Raw genomic sequence first — 19858 nt, 5'->3', positions numbered from 1 at the left:
ATAAATAAATTAAAATTTTAAAGTTAGCCAGATGTGGTGGTACATGCCTGTAGTCCCAGCTATTTGGGAGGCTAAGGTGGGAGGATTGCTTGAGCTCAGGAGTTCGAGGCTGTAGTGAGCTGTGATTACGCCACTGTACTCCAGCCAATGCAACAGAGCAAGACTCCCTCTCAAAAAAAATTATCCAAAAAATGTATATATATAAAGGGAAACCCCAAGGCTCAGCAGGGGGATGTCTGAAACCACAAGGTCACAGTAAGAGGACAGTAAGAGGCTGGGCTGGTGCTTGAACCCTGGTTAGTCTGACAGCTCCATTCCAATTCTTGGAGGGACCCCGTCTTACCATTTTTAGCGTTCTTCACTCAGTTGCTCTGTGACAGCTTGCTGAGTGACTTGGGTGTGACCTGTCTCTTGCTACTTCCTAGTTGGGGTTTGAAGAGGTCTCAGAGCTGCAGGGGGACCCTGGCTACCCACTCGGGCGTTTTGGAGAAGCCATCACTGCTCTGACAGACATCAACGGCGATGGGCTGGTGGACGTGGCTGTGGGGGCCCCTCTGGAGGAGCAGGGAGCTGTGTACATCTTCAATGGGAGGCATGGGGGGCTTAGCCCCCAGTCAAGTCAGGTGAGGTATCCTGCCTGCCAATCACACTCCATTCTCGGGTGCCCTAAGCCCCCAAGCCCAGATCCCACTCCCCAGCCCGACCCTTCCCTCCCTCCAACCTACTTCTCCTCAACTTAGTGATAATTCCTTTCTTGCTCTCAGCGGATAGAAGGGACCCAGGTGCTCTCAGGAGTTCGGTGGTTTGGACGCTCCATCCATGGGGTGAAGGACCTTGAAGGGGACGGCTTGGCAGACGTGGCTGTGGGGGCTGAGAGCCAGATGATCGTGCTGAGGTGAGATGGGGCTCCCGGGTCATACCTGATGACCCCAGCTCTTATCCTATGTTTTGTTTATATTTTATTTATTTATTTATGTTGGGTTTTTTTAGAGACAGGGTCTCTCTTTGTTGCTCAGGCTGGAGTGCAGTGGCGTGATCACAACTCACTGCAGCCTCAAACTGCTGGGCTTAAGTGATCCTCCCACCTCAGCCTCCCAGGTAGCTGGGACTACAAATGCTCGCCACCACAGCTGGCTAATTTTTTTTTTTTTTTTTTTTTTTCGTAGCAATGGGGACTTGCTATGTTGCCCTAGCTGGTCTCAAACTCCTGGTCTCAAACTATGCTTTCTCCTCAGCCTCCCAGAGTGCTGGGGTTACAGGCAGGAGCCACTATGCATGGCCTAATTTTTATTTTTTTAATATATGGTCTTCCAGGCCAGGCACAGTGGCTCACACTTGTAATCCCAGCACTTTGGGAGGCCAGGGCAGGTGGATTACTTGGGGTCAGGAGTTCAAGACCAGCCTGATCAACATGGTGAAACCCTGTCTTTACTAAAAATACAAAATTTGCCAGGCATGGTGGCAGGCACCTATAATCCCAGCTATTCAGGAGGCTGAGGCAGGAAAATTGCTTGAACCCGGGAGGCAGAGGTTGCAGTGAGCCGAGATCGTGCCATTGCACTCCAGCCTGGGCGACAGAGTGAGATTCCATCTCAAAATAAAAAAGAAAAGAAAAGAAAAAAAGATACAGTCTTGTTACTTTGCCCAGGCTGGTCTCAAACTCCTGGGTTCATGGGATCCTCCTGCCTCAACCTCCCAAGTAGCTGGGATTACAGGCATGAGCACCGCACCTGGCCACATCCTCTGTGCAGTTACTATGTGCCAGGCCCTATGCAGATGTTTCGTGGGCATGAGCTCGTTGGGTCTTCACCCAGCACTGTTAAATAGGTTTGCTTTTTATAGAGTCTTCATGTTTTACTCCAGGTTGAACAGCTGCCATCAGTGATGGAACTGGGATGTGCACCCAGGCCTACCTGACACTAAAACTCAAAAAGAAGCAATATCATGGGATTGGGAAAAGCATAGCTTTAGAACATGGTGATCTGGATTCAAGTTAAAGCTCTGCGGTTTACTTCTGGGATGCTGTTACCCCAGTCACTTAGCTTTTTTTTTTTTTTTTCTTTTTCTTTTGAGACAGAGTCTCGCTCTTATCACCCAGGCTGGAGTGCAGTGGTGCGAATTTGGCTCACTGCAACCTCCACCTCCTGGATTCAAGTGATTCTCCTGCCTCAGCCTCCCAAGTAGCTGGGATTACAGGCGTGCACCACCATGCCTTGCTAATTTTTTTGTATTTTTAGTAGAGACGGGGTTTCACCATGTTGGCCAGGCTGGTTTTGAACTCCTGACCTCAAGTGATCCGCCCGTCTCGGCCTCCCAAAGTGCTAGGATTACAGAATGAGCCACCGTGCCCAGCCTTTTTTTTTTTTTTTAGCCAGGTACGGTGGTGCGTGACTGTAGGCTCAGCTACTTGGGATGCTGAGGCAGGAGGATGACTTGAGCCTGGGAGGTCGAGGTTGCAGTGAGCTGTGATCATGCCACTGCACTCCAGCCTGAGCGACAGAGTGAGATTCTATCACAAAAAAATAATAATAATAAATAGGCAGGGTGCGATGACTCATGCCTGTAATCCCAACACTTTTGGAGGCTGAGGCGGGCGGATCATTTGAGGTCAGGAGTTCAAGACCAGCCTGGCCAACCTGTTAAAACCCCATCTCTACTAAAAATACAAAAATTAGCTGGGCGTGGTGGTGCGCGCCTGTAATCCCAGCTATTCTGGAGGCTGAGGCGGGAGAATTGCTTGAGCTCAGGAGGCGGATCTCAAAAAAAAAGGAGCCAGGCGCTGGGGCTCACTCCTGTAATCCCAGCTATGCAGGAGTCTGAGACAGGAGGATCACTGGAGGCCAGGAGTGTGAGGATGCAGTGAGCTATGACTGCACCACTGCACTCCAGCCTGGGCAACAAAGCGAGGCTCTAACAACAACAAAAGCTGCAACTTTATTATGAAGCATAATAAAATTCATGCAAGCATCATTGAAGGCTTAAACATAAGCAAGAAAGTAACTCATGATTTCTCTTCCTAAGAGCTTATTCTTCTTCATGGAAAATGGGTCAGAGGCTGCTAGAATGAACTGGGCGCCCTAATTAGTTATCATCATTATTGGCCAGGCATGGTGGCTCACACCTATAATCCTAGCACTTTGGGAGCCCAAGATGGGAGGATTGCTTGAGCTCAGGAGTTCACGACGAGCCTGGACAACATAGGAAGATCCCTTCTCTACAAAAATTTATTTAAAGTTAGCCAGGTGTGGTGGCACGTGCCTGTGGTCCCAGATCCTTGGGAGGCTGAGGTGGGAGGATCACTAGAGCCTGGGAGGCCAAGGCTGTAGTGAGCTGTGATCATGCCACTGCACTCCAGCCTGGGCAACAGAGTGAGACCCTGTCTCAAAATAAATAAATAAAAAGTGTTATTATTATTTTCCTTAAGAGGAGGCAGTGACATGTTGAGGTCTGCTTTAGGGAAGGAGAGTTATCTGGGCTCTGCTGGTGGGAGCTCCACATCTGAGGGGGGACGTGCAGTTGGGTTGGAGGGAGAGAATTGGTTGCTTTCTGCCCTGCAGCTCCCGGCCCGTGGTGGATGTGGTCACCCTGATGTCCTTCTCTCCAGCCGAGATCCCAGTGCATGAAGTGGAGTGCTCCTATTCAACAAGTAACAAGATGAAAGAAGGTGTTAATATCACAATCTGTTTCCAGATCAAGTCTCTCATCCCCCAGTTCCAAGGTCAGAGCTCTCCTCCTGCTCCCCAGGGTAGCTGCTGCCCCAAATCCAGGCTTATGGCCCTGGGATCCCCCACCATTCAACTCTTGCCTTTTCCGCCCTGCCCAGGCCACCTGGTTGCCAATCTCACTTACACTCTGCAGCTGGATGGCCACCGGACCAGAAGACGGGGCTTGTTCCCAGGAGGGAGACATGAACTCAGAAGGAACACAGCTGTCACCACCACCATGTCCTGCACTGACTTCTCATTTCATTTCCCGGTAAGGGAGCCAGCGCCAGTGCTCTGGGATGAGCTACCTGCAGGGGCAGGCTCAGCTCCGTCACTGTCCAGTGGATGACACGTCACTTTCATCCCTCTGTGCTGTCACTTCCTCTTCTGCGCAATGGTAGTAATAACACCTTTAGCATATTTTCTTCTAGTGTTTTTAAAAAATTATATATATGGCCAGGCGCGGTGGCTCACACCTGTAATCCCAGCACTTTGGGAGGCCAAGACAGGCAGATCACGAGGTCAGGAGATCGAGACCAGCCTGGCTAACATGGTGAAACCCCGTCTCTACTAAAAATACAAAAAATTAGCCTGGCGAGGTGGCGGGCGCCTATAGTCCCAGCTATTCGGGAGGCTGAGGCAGGAGAATGGCATGAACCCGGGAGGCAGAGGTTGCAGTGAGCCGAGATCATGCCATTGCACTCCAGCCTGGACGACACAGCGAGACTCCATCTCAAGAAATATATATATATAAAATATATATTTTATATAAATTTTAAATATATATTTTAATTTTAAATATATATTAAATTTTAAATTGTATATAAAATTATATGAAAATGTATATATTTTACATAAATTTTAAATAAATATATATTTTTATATATAAAATTATACATATTTTTTTTTGAGACAGAGTCTCGCTCTTATTGCCCAGGCTGGAGTGCAGTGGCGTGATCTTGGCTCACTGCAACCTCCGCTGCCTGGGTTCTAGTGATTCTCCTGCCTCAGCCTCCTGAGTAGCTGGGATTACAGGCATGCACCACCATGCCCGACAATTTTTGTATTTTTAGTACAGAAGGGGTTTCACCAAGTTTGTCAGGCTGGTCTCGAACTCCTGACCTTAGGTGATCTGCCTGCCTTGGCCTCCCAAAGTGCTGGGATTACAGGTGTGAGCCACCACACCCGGCTACATATATTTTTTTGACACAGAGTCTCGCTCTGTCACCCAGGCTGTAGTGCAGTGGCACAGTCTCACTCACTACAGCATGATCTCTGCTCACAGCAACCTCCGCCTCCTGGGTTCAAGCAATTCTCCTACCTCAGTCTCCCGAGTACCTGGGATTACAGGCACCTGCCACTACGCCCAGCTAATTTTTGTATTTTTAGTAGAGACAGGGTTTTACCATGTTAGTCAGGCTGGTCTCGAGCTCCTGACCTCAGGTGATCCACCTGCATTGGCTCCCAAAGTGCTGGGATTACAGGCATGAGCCATCACGCCTGGCCTATTTTGTATTATTTATTTATTTATTTGAGACAGAGTCTCGCTCTGTCACCCAGGCTGGAGTGCAATGGCATGAACTTGGCTCACTACAGCCTCTACCTCCTAGGTTCAAGCGATTCTTCTGCCTCAGCCTCCCGAATAGCTGGGATTACAGGTATGTGCCACCATGCCCAGCTAATTTTTGTATATTTAGTAGAGTTGGGGTTTCACTATGTTGGTCAGGTTGGTCTCGAGCTCCTGACCTCAGGTGATCCTCCTACCTCAGCCTCCCAAAGTGCTGGGATTACAGGCATGAGCCACTGCACCTGGCCATATTTTATGTTTTTAGAGATGGGGGTCTTACTGTGTTGCCCAGACTGGACTCTAACTTCTGGCCTCAAGAGGTTCTCCTGCCTCAGCTTCCTGAATAGTGGGGACTACAGGTGCACACCACTGTGCCTGGCTCCTTCTAGTTTTTTAATTTTTTAAATTTTGTATTAAAATTCTTTTTTTAAAGACAAGACCTCACTTTATCATCCAGGCTGGAGTGGAGTGATGCAATCATGGCTCACTGCAGCCTCCAACTTCTGGGCTCAAATGATCCTCCCACCTCAGCCTCCCGAGTAGATAGGACTACAGGCATGCACCACCATATCTGGATAATTTTTTTAAATGTTTTTGTAGGCTGAGCACGGTGGCTCAGCACTTTGGGAGGCCGAGGTGGGCGGATCACCTGAGGTCAGGAGTTCGAGACCAGCCTGGCCAATGTGGTGAAACCTCGTCTCTACTAAAAATGCAAAATTAGCCTCACGTGGTGGCACATGCCTGTAATCCCAGCTACTTGGGAAGCTGAGGCAGGAGAATTGCTTGAACCCAGGAGGCAGAGGTTGCAGTGAGCCAAGATCGCGTTATTTCACTCCAGCCTGGGCAACAAGAGTGAAACTCCATCTCAAAAAAAAAAAAAAAAAAAAGTTTTTGTAGAGACAGGATCTTGCTGTATTGCCCAGGCTGGTCTAAAACTCCTGGTGTCAAGTAATCCTCTTACCTTGGCCTCCAAAAGTGCTGGGATTACAGGCTCGAGCCACCGTGCCCAGCAGCTTCTACTTTTTAATATATTTATGGGCATTTTTAACACGATTACAATGGCAATGTAGTTACTATTTTTCCCTACTCTTTTCATACATTATATATTAATGCTGCTACACAGCTTTCATAATTTTAAATTATGAAATATTAAAATATTTGGGCCGGGCACGGTGGCTCACATCTGTAATCCCAGCACTTTGGGAGGCTGAGGTGGGTGGATCATGAGGTCAGAAGATCAAGACCATCCTGGTTAACATGGTGAAACCCCGTCTCTACTGAAAATAACAACAACAAAAAAAAATTAGCCAGGTGTGGTGGCGGGCGCGTGTAGTCCCAGCTACTTGGGAGGCTGAGGCAGGAGAATGGCGTGAACCCGAAAAAATTTGGCTGGGCACGGTGGCTCATACCTGTAATCCCAGCACTTTGGGAGGCCAAGGCAGGCGGATCATATGAGATTGGCAGTTCAAGACCAGCCTGGCCAACATGGAGAAACCCCATCTCTACTAAAAAAAGTACAAAATTAGCCGGGAGTGGTGGCCCATGCCTGTAATCCCAGCTACTTGGGAGACTGAGGCAGGAAAATCACCTGAACCCAGGAGGTGGAGGTTGCAGTGAGCTGAGATCATGCCATTGCACTCCAGCCTGGGCAATAAGAGTGAAACTCCATCTCAAAAAAAGAAATATTAAAATATTTAATTTTTACAGAATATTCAATCATCATGGTATGTCATTATTTGCCAGGTACATATCATGCATCCCAGGAAAAAGTTGGGGCATTTTTTTTAAGTTTTTAAATTAAGTCTCATGTATGGTACATGGGGGAAAAAAAAAGTTTTTAAAAAAGTTTAAACAGGCCAGGCATGGTGGCTCATGCCAGCACTTTGAGAGGCTGAAATAGGTGGATCACTTGAGCTTAGGAGTTCAACACCAGCCTAGGCAACATAGTGAGACCCCTTCTCTACAAAAAATACAAAAAAATTCGCTAGGCTTGGTGGAAGACACCTGTAGTCCCAGCTACCTTGGAGGCTGAAGCAGGAGGATTGCTTGAACCCAGGAGGTGGAGGTTGCAGTGAGTTGTGATTGTGCCACTGCACTCCAGCCTGCAACAGAATGAGACTCTGTCTCCAAAAAAATAAAGTTTAAACAACTGTTGAAATACCCAGATTTAGTTGCTTATAAGCAATCCTGTATAAAAATGGGATTGATATGGCCGGGCGCGGTGGCTCACACCTCTAATCCTAGCACTTTGGGAGGCCAAGGCAGGTGGATCACGAGGTCAGGAGATTGAGACCATCCTGGCTTACACGGTGAAACCCCATCTCTACTAAAAATACAAAAAAATTAGCCGGGCGTGGTGACGGGCGCCTGTAGTCCCAGCTACTTGAGAGGCTGAGACACGAGAATGGCTTGAACCCGGGAGGCGGAGCTTGCAGTGAGCCAAGATTGCGCCATTGCACTCCAGCCTGGGTGACAAAGCGAGACTCCATCTCAAAAAAAAAAAAAAAAAGAGATTGCTATAAAATTGTTTTGTTCTCTTAAATATTTCATAAAAGGCCAGACGTGGTGGCTCATGCCTATAATCCCAGCACTTTGGGAGGCTGAGGTGGGCGGATTACTTGAGGTCAGGAGTTCGAGACCAGCCTGGTCAACATGGTGAAAACCCATCTCTACTAAAAATACAAAAAATTAACCAGGTATGGGTGGCAGATGCCTGTAATCCCAGCTACTCAGGAGGCTGAGGCAGGAGAATTATTTGAACCCGGGAGGCAGAGGTTGCAGTGAGCCGAGATCGTGCCATCGCATTCCAGCCTGGGCAACGATAGTGAAATTCCGTCTCAAAAAACAAAACAAAACAAAACAAAATCATATAAGACAGTATAGGATTGGGACACAAGAATTTGAAAATTTGAAGTTTGTTTTAAACTTTTATTTTTTGAGATGGAGTCTTACTCTTTTGCCCAGGCTGGAGTGCATTGGTATGATCTGGGCTCACTGCGACCTCTGCCTCCTGGATTCAAGTAATTCTCCTACCTCATCCTACCGAGTAGCTGGGACTACAGGTGTGCACCACCACACCTGGCTAATTATGGTATTTTTAATAAAGACGGGGTTTCACCATGTTGGCCAGGCTGGTCTCAAACTCCTGACCTCAGGTGATCCACCCACCTCGGCCTCCCACAGTGCTGGGATTACAGGTGTGAGTCACCACACCTGGCCTGTTTTAAACTTTTTATTATGGGGAATGTGAATCATACAAAACTCGAAAAAAATAGTTTAATGAATCCCCAGGTCCTCATCACCCAGTTTCAACAATTACCGACTCACCCTCTATTTCATTCAAACCACTACTCAGTGCCCCTCTGCCTCCTCCCTTTCCACCTCTTATAAGATTTAGACATTTTTAATCCCAGCACTTTGGGGGGCCAAGGTGGGTGGATCACGAGGTCAGGAGATTGAGACTATCCTGGCTAACACGGTGAAACCCCGTCTCTACTAATAAAATACAAAAAAATTAGCCGGGCACGGTGGTGGGTGCCTGTAGTCCCAGCTACTCTGGAGGCTGAGGCAGGAGAATGGCGTGAACCTGAGAGGTGGAGCTTGCAGTGAGCCGACGTTGCGCCACTGCACTCCAGCCTGGGTGACAGAGCGAGACTCCGTCTCAAAAAAAAAAAAAAAAAAAAGATTTAGACATTTTAAACATAAATTTGCCAGAAAAGAAAGCAGTGTGACATGGTGGAAAGATCCTGGACTTTGTATTTGGACAGATTTGGGTTCAAATCTTGACTCTGTCACTCCAAGTTCTTAGGACAATTGTGCCACCATTTTAGTTTTCATTTTCTTCTTTTTCTTTTCTAGAGTGGGGTGAAAGGAGGGAGGATGAAAGAGAAAGAGAAAGAAAGGAGGGGAGGAAGGAAGGACAAGGGAGGAAGGAAGGAAGGAAGGGAGGGAGAGAGGGAGGGAGGAAGAAATGGGGGAGGGAGGGAGGGAAAAGAAGAAAGAAAAAAGAAAAGAAGAAAGAAAGAAGAAGGGAAGGAAGGAAAAGAGAAAAAAGAAAAGGAAGGAAGGGAGAGCTCATTTTCCTTATTTTAAATGTTGGGGTAATAATACCTACCTCTTAGGGTTAGGAGAACCTTCAGGTGAAAAACTATTTGAGTACCTATAGAATGCCAGTGTCAGGCATTGGTAATAACAAGTGACTAAGACCCAGACCTGTTCTCAAGGAACAAAATTCTAGAACTAGGATATTCTAGTTATTCTGAAATTTTCTTATGTAAACTTTGATAATGGCTGCCTAGGTCAAAATTCAGGGGCTTCAGTTATGACGCAGTGGGAAAAAGTGCTGGGATTGATTAGTGATGTCTGATGGGGAACTGGTGCTCAGGGATGATAACTTTGCTGAGAACCCCCTGGGTGTGCTATACACACCTGCTATGTAGTCAATGGATTTTCACTACTGGTAGAGTCTTAGACAGCGAAATACCAGAATTTCACCACTTGTAAAATGCTGACAAGGTATACATCTCATCGGAAGTGTGGTAAAGGTTAGATTCATGACATAGGCTGTATTCTTATCACCCTCAGGTATGTGTTCAAGACCTCATCTCCCCCATCAATGTTTCCCTGAATTTCTCTCTTTGGGAGGAGGAAGGGACACCGAGGGACCAAAGGGCGGTAAGAAGAGATGGCTAGGGACGGTGGGGAGTTTATCAGAGAAATCCATTTGTCAAGAAGAGCCACCCATGGCCAGGCGGCTCACTCCTTTAATCCCAGCACTTTGAGAGGCTGAAATGGGTGGATCACTTGAGGTCAGGGGTTCGAGACCAGCCTGGCCAACATGGTGAAACCCCCGTCTCTACTAAAAATACAAAGATTAGTCAGGTGTGATGGTGCACTTGAGGCCAGGAGTTTGAGACCAGCCTGGGCAACATAGTGGGACTCCCTTTCTACAAAACATAAAAAATTAATTGGTATGATGGTGCGCCCCTATAGTCCCAGCTACTTGGGAGGCTGAGCAGGGAGGATCACTTGAGCCCAGAGTGAGGCTGCAGTGAGCCATTGAGCTGTGACTGCACCACTGCACTCCAGCCTGGGCAACAACGTGAGACTGTGTCTCTAAATAAGAAAAAAACAAAAAACAAAAAAAGAGCCAGCCAGATTTGGTGGCTCACACCTATAATCCCAGCACTTTGGGAAGCTGAGAGGGGGTGGATTGCTTGAGACCAGGAGTTCAAGACCAGCGTGGCCAACATGGCGAAAACCTGTCTCTACTAAAAATATTTTTAAAAAATTAGCCAGGCATGGTGGTAGATGCCTGATGGATGCCTGTAATCCCAGCTACTCAGGAGGCTGAGGCATGAGAATCACTTGAACCGAGGAGGCAGAGGTTGCAGTGAGCAGAGATCATGCCACTGCACTCCAGCCTGGGCCTGGGCAACAGAGTAAGACTCTGTCTAAAAAAAAAAAAAAAAAAAAAAAAAGGAGCGGCCAGCAGAGTACGACTGCACAAGTGGCAGTGGGCTGAGGCAGCAGAGTGGGGCAGCCCTGGGAAGGCAGCTGGCTCCTGGGCAGGGCCAGCCACAGCCAGTTCAGTTAAGCTAAGCCCCTGCCCCACCAGCTCTCATTCATTCATGAGGTCTGCTGCCTCAGCTAATCTCTCTTCTCTCCATCCTGCCCACTACCCCTCGCCCGGCAGAGCAAGGACATACCGCCCATCCTGAGGCCCTCCCTGCACTCAGAAACCTGGGAGGTAAGAGGGGAGGAGGGGCAGGCAGAGAGGCCTGGGGTCAGGTCCCTCCTGGTCTGAGCCTCTTACTCCTTTCTTCTTGGCCTTTCAGATCCCTTTTGAGAAGAACTGTGGGGAGGACAAGAAGTGTGAGGCAAACCTGAGAGTGTCCTTCTCTCCTGCAAGGTCAGTAAGGCCTCCCGCCCTCCAGCCTCCATCCACTCTGTTTTAAGACCCCCTGCTCCACTCACCAGATATGTCATTTGGAGATGCCACTTCCCTCTCTTGGGCTTTAGTTTCCTTTTCTGAGAAATTCGAGGCTGAACTCAGTGGCTCATGCCTGTAATCCCAGCACTTCAGGAGGCCAACCAAGGTGGGAAGATTGGTTAAGGCCAAGAGTTCAAGACCAGCCTGGGCAACATAGCAAGACCCTGTCGCTACACCAAATTTAAAAATTAACTGGGCATGGTGGCTCATGCCTGTATTCCCAGCTACTTGGGAGATTGAGGCAAGAGGATTGCTTGAGCCTGGGAGTTCGAGGCTGCAGTAAGCACCACTGCACTCCAGCTTGGGTGACAGAGCAAGACCCTATCTCTAAAAAATAAAAAGTAAATAAAATAGAAAGCAAATCCCTCATGGAACTCCCATCAGTCAGCAGTAAATAAGATTGCAAGAATTACAAAACTGAAAGTCTGAGCATAGCTGGGCGGGGTGGCTCACACCTATAATCCCAGCACTTTGGGAGGCCAAGGCAGATGGGCCATCTGAGTTCAGGAGTTCAAGACCAGCCTGGCCAACATGGTGAAACCCCGTCTCTACTGAAAATACAAAGCTTAGCCGGGCGTGGTAGCGCATGCCTGTAATCCCAGCTACTTGGGAGTCTGAGGCAGTTTAGTTGCTTGAACTCTGGAGGTAGAGGTTGCAGTAAGCCGAGACTGTGCCATTGCACTCCAGCCTGGGCTACAGAGTGAGATTCCGTCTCAAAAAAAAAAAAATAAAAAAATGACTGAGCAAAAAAGATGATTGGTTTTGATTTAATTCTTTCAGGCCCACCAGATCCTTCAGTTCTGATATTCCCCACCCTGATCCTCCCTCCTCCATCTCGGCCCCTAACTTTTCCCTGATCATCCCCCACAGATCCAGAGCCCTGCGTCTGACTGCTTTTGCCAGCCTCTCTGTGGAGCTGAGCCTGAGTAACTTGGGAGAAGATGCTTACTGGGTCCAGCTGGACCTGCACTTCCCACGGGGACTCTCCTTCCGCAAAGTGGAGATGCTGAAGGTGGGTGAGAGTACACTGCCTGCCTACGGGTGTGCGTTCCACAGCCGCCACTCCCTTCTCTGAGCCCCAGGCAACCAGGACAGCCTGAACACGTGGGCAGCCGCGGGTGGACAGGGGTCTTAGGGTCATATCTGGGTTCCCAGCCTCGAGCTGTATGATCTGAGGTACGAGGTTTACCCTCTCAGGCTCGGTGCCGTGGTTCACGCCTGTAATCCCAACACTTTGGGAGGCCAAGGCGGGCAGATCACCTGAGGCCAGGAGTTCAAGACCAGCCTGGCCAACATGGTGAAACCCTGTCTCTACTAAAAAATACAAAAATTAGCCAGGTGTGGTGGTGTGCACCTGTAATCCTAGCTACTAGGGAGGCTGAAGCTGGAGAATCGTTTGAACCTGTGAGGCAGAGGCTACTGTGAGGCGAGATTGTGCCACTGCACTCCAGCCTGGTGACAGAGCAAGACTCCATCTCAAAAAAACAAATTTAAATAGAGAGAGGCTCTCACTATGTTCCCCAGGCTAGTCTCAAACTCCTGAGCTCAAGCAATCTGCCCACCTCAGCTTCCCAAAGTGCTAGGATTACAGGTGTGAACCAGTGCGCCCCACCAAATTTCCTTTCTTTTTAAGGTTGAATAATATTCCATTTTATGTACAGACCATATTTTATCTATTTATCTGTTGATGAACACTTGAATTTTTTATTTATTTTTTTTTTTTTTTGAGATGAAGTCTCACTCTTGTCCCCCGGGCTGGAGTGTAATGGCGCGATCTCGGCTCACTGCAAACTCCGCCTACGGGGTTCAAGTGATTCTCCTGACTCAGCCTCCTGAGTAGCTGGGATTACAGGCGCCCGCCACCATGCCTGGCTAATTTTTGTATTTTTAGTAGAGACAGAGTTTCACCATGTTGGCCAGGCTGGTCTCAAACTCCTGACCTCAGGTGATCTGCCCACTTTGGCCTCCCAAAGTGCTGGGATTACAGGCATGAGTCACCATGCCCGGCCGAATTATTCTTATACAACAACATTAAATGCTTCTTTGCTGGATGTAGTGGCACAATTCCAGCTACCTGGGGGGCTGAGGTAGAGAAGTGCTTATGCCAAAGGGTTCGAGGCCACAGGGAGCTATGATCGTGCCAATGCACTCTAGCCTGGGCAACAGAGCAAGACTCTGTCTACACAAAATTAAATAATTAGCCAGGTGTGGTGGGGTGTGCCTGTAGTCCTGCTACCCAGGAGGCTGAGGTGGGTGGATCGCTGGAGTCATGTTTGAGGCTGCAGTGAGCTATGATTACACCATTGCCCTCCAGCTTGGGCAACACAGGGAGACCTTGTTTCAGAAACAAACAAACAAACAAAAAAACAGAAACAAAAAAAACTGGGCTGGGTGTGGTGGCTCACGCCTGTAATCCCAGCACTTTGGGAGGCTGAGGTGGGCAGATCACCTGAGGTCAGGAGTTCAAAACAAGACAGGGCAACATGTTGAAACCGCATCTCTACTAAAAATACAAAAATTAGCTGGGCGTGGTAGCCTGTCCTGTAATCCCAGCTGCTTGGGAGGCTGAGGCAGGAGAATCACTTGAACCCAGGAGGTGGAGGTTCAGTGAGCTGAGATCACTCCACTGCACTCTAGCCTGGGTGACAACAGCAAGACTCCATCTCAATAAAAAAAGAAAAAAGAAAAAAAATAACTGGAATCAAACAGTTCTGTGTTCAAGTTCTTACGGATCCCTACTGTTACCCAGTTATGACACCTTGGGAAAGTCCCTTAACCTCCCTGAACCTCTATTTCCTTATCTGTTTCCTTCCCAGGCTGAGACTGAAATCTGTCCTTTACAAAATTGGGATGAATGGTTTAATAATGCTTAGCCCACGATAAGGCTCATTTTGTAAATGGTTACTGAATGCATAGAGGTAGTGGCATTTTAAAAACTTCACAGTAGTCTCCTCTTTGATCATGCCACACTTTCCTGAGCCGTTATTATCTCTTTGACCTGTTTGAGCACTTCCGGTTTTTCAGCATTATAAATAGTGTTGCAATTACCCCCTACACCCAACTTTTATTTTTGAGATAAGGTCTCACTCTGTTGCCCAGGCTAACGTGTAGTGGCGCAAGCATGGCCCACTGCAGCCTCAAACTCCTGGGCTCAAGTGACTCTCCTGTCTAATAGCTGGGACGACAGGCACACCCCACTATGCCCAGCTAATTTTTAAAAATCTTTTGTAGGCCAGGTATGGCGGCTTACACTTGTAATCCCAGCACGTTGGTAGGCCAAGGCAGGCAGATTCCTTGAGCCCAGGAGTTCAAGAGCAGCCTGAGTGACATAGAGAGACTCCATCTCTGCTAAAAACACAAAAATTAGCCGGACATGGTGGCACATCCCTGTAGTCCCAGCTACTTGGGAGGCTGAGGCAGGAGGACTGCTTGAGCCTGGGAGTCAGAGGTTGCAGCGAGCCGAGATCGCACCACTGCACTCTAGCCTGGGCAACAGAGTAAGATCCTGTATTTAAAAGAAAAAAGATTATTTTGTAGAGATGGTGTCTCACTGCTGTTCAGGTTGATCCCAAACTCCTCAAGTAATTCTCCCACCTCAGCCTCCCAAAATGCTGGGATTTCCAGTGTGAGCTACCTTACCTGGCCTTGCAGTGACTATTTTGTACTAAGCCTCTGTCTGCAGCCCTAATTCTTGGGCCCTTTCCCTCTGAGAAGGTGCCATGACAGGGACAGAGCCCCTGGGGGACGTAGGCCAGGAGGGCTGGTGGCCTCTGGGGGAAACTTGGCCTTGTTCATTAACAAACCTGTTCCCTCCTTTCACTCCCAGCCCCATAGCCAGATGCCTGTGAGCTGTGAGGAGCTTCCTGAAGAGTCCAAGCTTCTGTCCAGGGCGTTATCTTGCAACGTGAGCTCTCCCATCTTCAAAGCAGGCCACTCGGTGAGTGCTTCAAGTCTCCAGGGACCAAGCAGCCTAGGGACCCTGAGCTGGCAGAGGGCAGGGAGCTCTTGGCTCAGGAGGAGGGAGTAGGTGATTGTCAGGAAGGGTGTACCTTGCCCCTACCCAAGAGAAATGTATGTGAATCTGTTTCGTGTCATGTTTGAGAGCCTGGACTTTGGAATCAGGCAAAGCTGGGATTGGGTTATTCATTTTGTGACCTTATAGACATGACTTAACCGTTTGGAGCCTTGGTTGCCTCATCTTCGCATTGGGTAGAATCCTAGCTCAGTGCTTGGGGTGCAGCGAGTACTTGATAAGGGGTCCCTGAGATGATGGTGATTGGATGTGGGGGCCGTGGGGCTGCTCCTCACGCCCCTTCCATTTCCATTCCCCTCTCCTTCCCTGCCAGGTTGCTCTGCAGATGATGTTTAATACGCTGGTAAACAGCTCCTGGGGGGACTTGGTCGAGTTGCGTGCCAATGTGACCTGGTGAGCAGGCCCCGCCCACATCCCTGCCCTGGTCTCAGACCTGGCCAAGCCCTTCTCCTAACACTGGCCTCTTCCTTGCCTCAATGCAGTAACAATGAGGACTCAGGCCTCCTGAAGGACAACTCGGCCACTACCAGCATCCCCATCCTGTACCCCATCAACGTCCTCATCCAGGAGTAAGTCCTTCCCAGCAGACAGCCAACCCTCTCCTCCCACCGCAGCCTCCCAACCCAGGGCCCCGACTTTGCCCCCTGGGGCTCCCCTTCTGAACCTCCTTCCTTTCCCAGAGCCCCCTGGGGTAATTAGAACTGATTCCAGCCACAGCCCCAACAGTTTTCCACGTTCCAAAATGTGAGGGCCCTGGAAGAGTTCGGGGAAGGATCAGCATTTACTGATGGAAGAAAAGGCTCATTGAACACTGATCTTATATCAGACTGAGGGCCGGCTGCACTGCGCGGTTGCTGACATTGCCTGGAGCCCTCAGCACCTCTGTGAGGCAGCTGTGCCTCTCTCCATTTTACCAATGAACAAGCTGAGGCTCAGAGAAGGCCAGCACTTACCCGAGGTCCAATAGCTGGAAGTACTAAAGCCAGGGTCTGAGCTTCAGCCTGTCTGACTCCAAATGCCCAGCCAAACTCCTGACTGTTTCAGTCACCTAGATTCTCTCCCCTCCTGGGGGCCGATAATGTCAGGAGAGACAGGAGAAAAGTTATCACAATACCTCTTGCCCTCAGGGAGCTTACAGTCAAGTTGGAGAGACCAAACTCATGCACACACATAGTCAGTGACTCTCAGAACGCAGTAGCAGGAAGGAACCATGGGGATCACTAGTTGGGTTTGTAACTGAACCATGGTCTGACTGCTTGTTACTTGAAAGCCAGACTTAAGAGGCAAGAGTTGGTGGGAGGAAAGGCAGGTTTATCTGGAAAGCCAGGCAATTGAGAAGATAGTGAACTAGTGTTCTAAAGGACCATCTTTAATGTTAAGGGTAGGGGTGAGGCCGGGCGCAGTGGCTCAAGCCTGTAATCCCTGCACTTTGGGAGGCCGAGACGGGTGGATCACGAGGTCAGGAGATCGAGACCATCCTGGCTAACCCGGTGAAACCCCGTCTCTACTCGGGAAAAATGGCTGGGGGTCAGGCTGGTTAGGTGGCGATGCTGTGTAGTCCCAGCAGCCTGAGGCAGGGATGAACCTCGAGGCAGAGCTGCAGTGAGCTGAGATCTCGCCATGGTGACTGCCCCAAAAAAAAAAAAGGGTAGGGGTGAGATCAAGAGGTAACTTAGCAGCACAGACATCAGGGCACCAGAGACGATACAAGGAGGTTGGGAACTTCTGGTCCTTAATGGGTCACAGTGCTTCTATAACCTTTTTTTTTTGAGACGGAGTCTCATTTGTCGCCCAGGCTGGAGTGCAGTGGCACCATCTCGCCCCTGCAGCTCCCGGTTCACTTCTATTCTCCCCGCCTTCCTAGCCTCCGGAGGCCTGACTACAGGCTAATCGGGCCACCACAATCTCGCTAATTTCTTTTTTTTTTTTTTTTGTATTTTTAGTAGAGACGTAATTTCACCTGTTAGCCAGGATGGTCTCGACTCCTGACTTCAGGATCTGCCTGCTCGCCTCCCAAAGTGCTGGGATTTCAGGCTTGATCACTGCGCCCGCCGTTTCTATATAAATCTTTAAAACGAAGTTAGTTGCTTCATACACGCCCCTTTAATGCCAGACTTAGTTTTAAAACTACATGATTGCTGTTTTGCATGTTATCTCAGTGCTCTAAAATTATCCTAACTCATGGGTGAATGGGTAAGGGCCTCTTCAACAAAAAATAGAGGGAGTTACGCCGTTTTTTGCTTTTTTTTTTTTTTTTGAGCCAGGCTGAATGTAGTGATGGATCTCAGCTCACTGTAAGCTCCACTTCCGGTTTATGCCATGCCTCAGCTCTCGAGTGTTGGGACTACAGGCTCAGCCACCTCGCCTCAAGCAGCTAGATTTTTAGAGACGGGTTTCACCAGGTCACAGATGGTTCTATCTCCTGACCTCGTGATCCGCCTGCCTTGGCCTCCCAGTGCTGGATTACAGGCTTGAGCCACCAAGGCCTGCCTAGTTTTTGCTATTTCAAAAACCTGTTAAAGGTCTTCTTCGCTATAGAAAAGGAAACTTGGCCAGGTGCAGTGGCTCACACCTGTAATCCCAGCACTTGGTAGGCCAAGGTGGGTGGATCACTTGAGGTCAGAATTCAAGACCAGCCTGGCCACCATGCAGAAACCCTGTTCCCCATTAAATACAAAAATTAGCTGGGTGTTGGCAGGCACCTATAATCCCAGCTACTTGGGAGGCTGAGGCAGGAGAATCACTTGAACTCGGTGGAGGAGAGATTGCAGTGAGCTGAGATCACACCACTGCACTCCAGCCTGGGTGACAGAGTGAGTTTGTCTGAAAAAAAAAAAGGAAACCTCAAATGAAAGTGGTTTCCAGTTGGCTCAGTTACAGAAGGAAAGAAGGATGAGGACAGTGTCTGAGCCCGGCTCCAGTGCTTTTAAAATTTTCTTATTTTTTTATTTTATTTATTATTTATTTATTTTTTATTTATTTTATTTTTATTTTATTTATTTTTTTTTTTGAGACAGAGTCTCACTCTCTCTGTCAGCCCAGGCTGGAGTGCAATGGTGTGATCTCGCTCACTGCAAGTCTACTTCCCGGGTTCACCATTCTCCTGCTTCAGCCTCCTGAGTGCTGACTACAGGTGCCTGCCACCATGCCCGCTAATTTTTTTATATTTCTTTAGTAGAGACTGGTTTCACCGAAGAAGTCAGGATGGTCTTGATCTCCTGACCTTCATGATCCGGCTTCTGCCTCGCCTCTCAGTGCTGGGATTGGCAGGCGAGCCACCAAGGCCTGGCCAAATTTTTTTCATTTTTAAGAGATAGGGTCTCGGCTTGTTGCTCAGGATGGAGTGCAGTCGCGACACCGGCTCACTGCAACCTCCACCTCCTCGAAGTTCAAGCAATTCTCCTGCCTCAGCCTCCCAAGTAGCTGGACTCTAGGTGCCCATGACCACTTCTGACTAATTTTTGTATTTTTTTTTTTTTTTTGAGACGGAGTCTTGCTCTGTCGCCCAGGCTGAGTGCAGTGGCGCAATCTCGCTCACTGCAAGCTCCCGCCTCCCCGGTTCACGCCATTCTCCTGTCTCAGCCTCCCGAGTAGCTGGGACTACAGGTGCCCGCCATCATGCTCGCTAATTTTTTCTATTTTTAGTAGAGACGGGGTTTCACCATGGTCTCGATCTCCTGACCTTGTGATCCACCCGCCTCGGCCTCCCAAAGTGCTGGGATTACAGGCGTGAGCCACCGCGCCCGGCCTAATTTTTGTATTTTTAGTAGAGATGGGGTTTCACCGTGTTGGCCAGGCTGGTCTTGAACTCCTGATCTCAGGTGATCTACCTGCCTCAGCCTCCCAAAGTGCTGGGATTACAGGTGTGAGCCACCGCACCTGGCCTGCAGTACTTTTGAACATTAATGCCACACAGTATGATACTGACATGAAATTAGAGCCAGGAAAGATGAGTGTGGGTTGGAGGACAAATGGAAGGGTTTGTGGAGAAAGTGCGGCTTGGATTGGGGTCTAGAGGATGAGGCCATGAGGGGAAGAGCTAAAAAGGAACCTAGGTGTCCTCATCAGAAACCATGGCCCAGACAAAGGCAAGGAGGGAGGAAGCAGTGGGGCAGACATGGGGGACGGGGAGTGGGCAGGATTACCCGAGGGCAGGTGTGTGCAGGGGAGCAGTGGGGAGACAGCCTGGACACGGGAGGCTTTGGACCTGACCCTCCCTCGCAGTAGGGGGCGGTTGGCAGATGCTGAGCAGGTGAGTTGCAGGACTAGAGAGTGATGTTGGGAAGGTCACCCAGCAGTGTGTGTTGGAAGGATGGGTGTGAGAGGCATCAGCAGTGGATGTGATTATTCAGGAGATGAGCAGGGCCCAGAGGACAGTGGAGACACCAATGAGGTGGCGCACAGTGGGAAGGACATAGCCTCCACTGGACACACCTCCCTGGGCTCCAGTCCTGTCTCTCTACTGTGGGGCTTTGGACAAGAGGCTGGCCCTGTCCAGGAGCCTTAGTTTCTGGGAAAGAACAGGTTGTGGTAGGGATTGAATGAGATGGTGTCTGTGCAGT

The 19858-nt window shown here is 49.1% G+C and overlaps 1 protein-coding gene across 5 annotated transcripts in view; it reads left to right on the top strand.

Annotated features, from left to right (window-relative positions):
- ITGAL (integrin subunit alpha L) overlaps nt 1–19858 on the top strand; it is a 53014-nt gene that overhangs the window by 23708 nt on the left and 9448 nt on the right. For 4 of the 5 annotated variants that reach the window (XM_009198842.4, XM_021933278.2, XM_031658316.1 and 1 more), the window contains 11 exons: nt 426–623; nt 765–895; nt 3558–3718; nt 3824–3975; nt 9856–9945; nt 10967–11020; nt 11109–11182; nt 12134–12275; nt 15090–15200; nt 15610–15689; nt 15779–15865. In XM_009198842.4, coding sequence (XP_009197106.2) covers nt 426–623; nt 765–895; nt 3558–3718; nt 3824–3975; nt 9856–9945; nt 10967–11020; nt 11109–11182; nt 12134–12275; nt 15090–15200; nt 15610–15689; nt 15779–15865 — 1280 coding nt within the window. The remainder of the gene's footprint in view (nt 1–425; nt 624–764; nt 896–3557; nt 3719–3823; nt 3976–9855; nt 9946–10966; nt 11021–11108; nt 11183–12133; nt 12276–15089; nt 15201–15609; nt 15690–15778; nt 15866–19858) is intronic. The other variant, XM_021933277.2, reaches the window with a different exon arrangement.

The sequence above is a fragment of the Papio anubis genome, chromosome 18 (assembly GCF_008728515.1).
Source record: "Papio anubis isolate 15944 chromosome 18, Panubis1.0, whole genome shotgun sequence".
Lineage (NCBI taxonomy): Eukaryota > Metazoa > Chordata > Mammalia > Primates > Cercopithecidae > Papio > Papio anubis.
The sequence above is the reverse complement of the archived record's forward strand: the minus strand, read 5'-3'. Positions and strand labels throughout refer to the sequence as shown.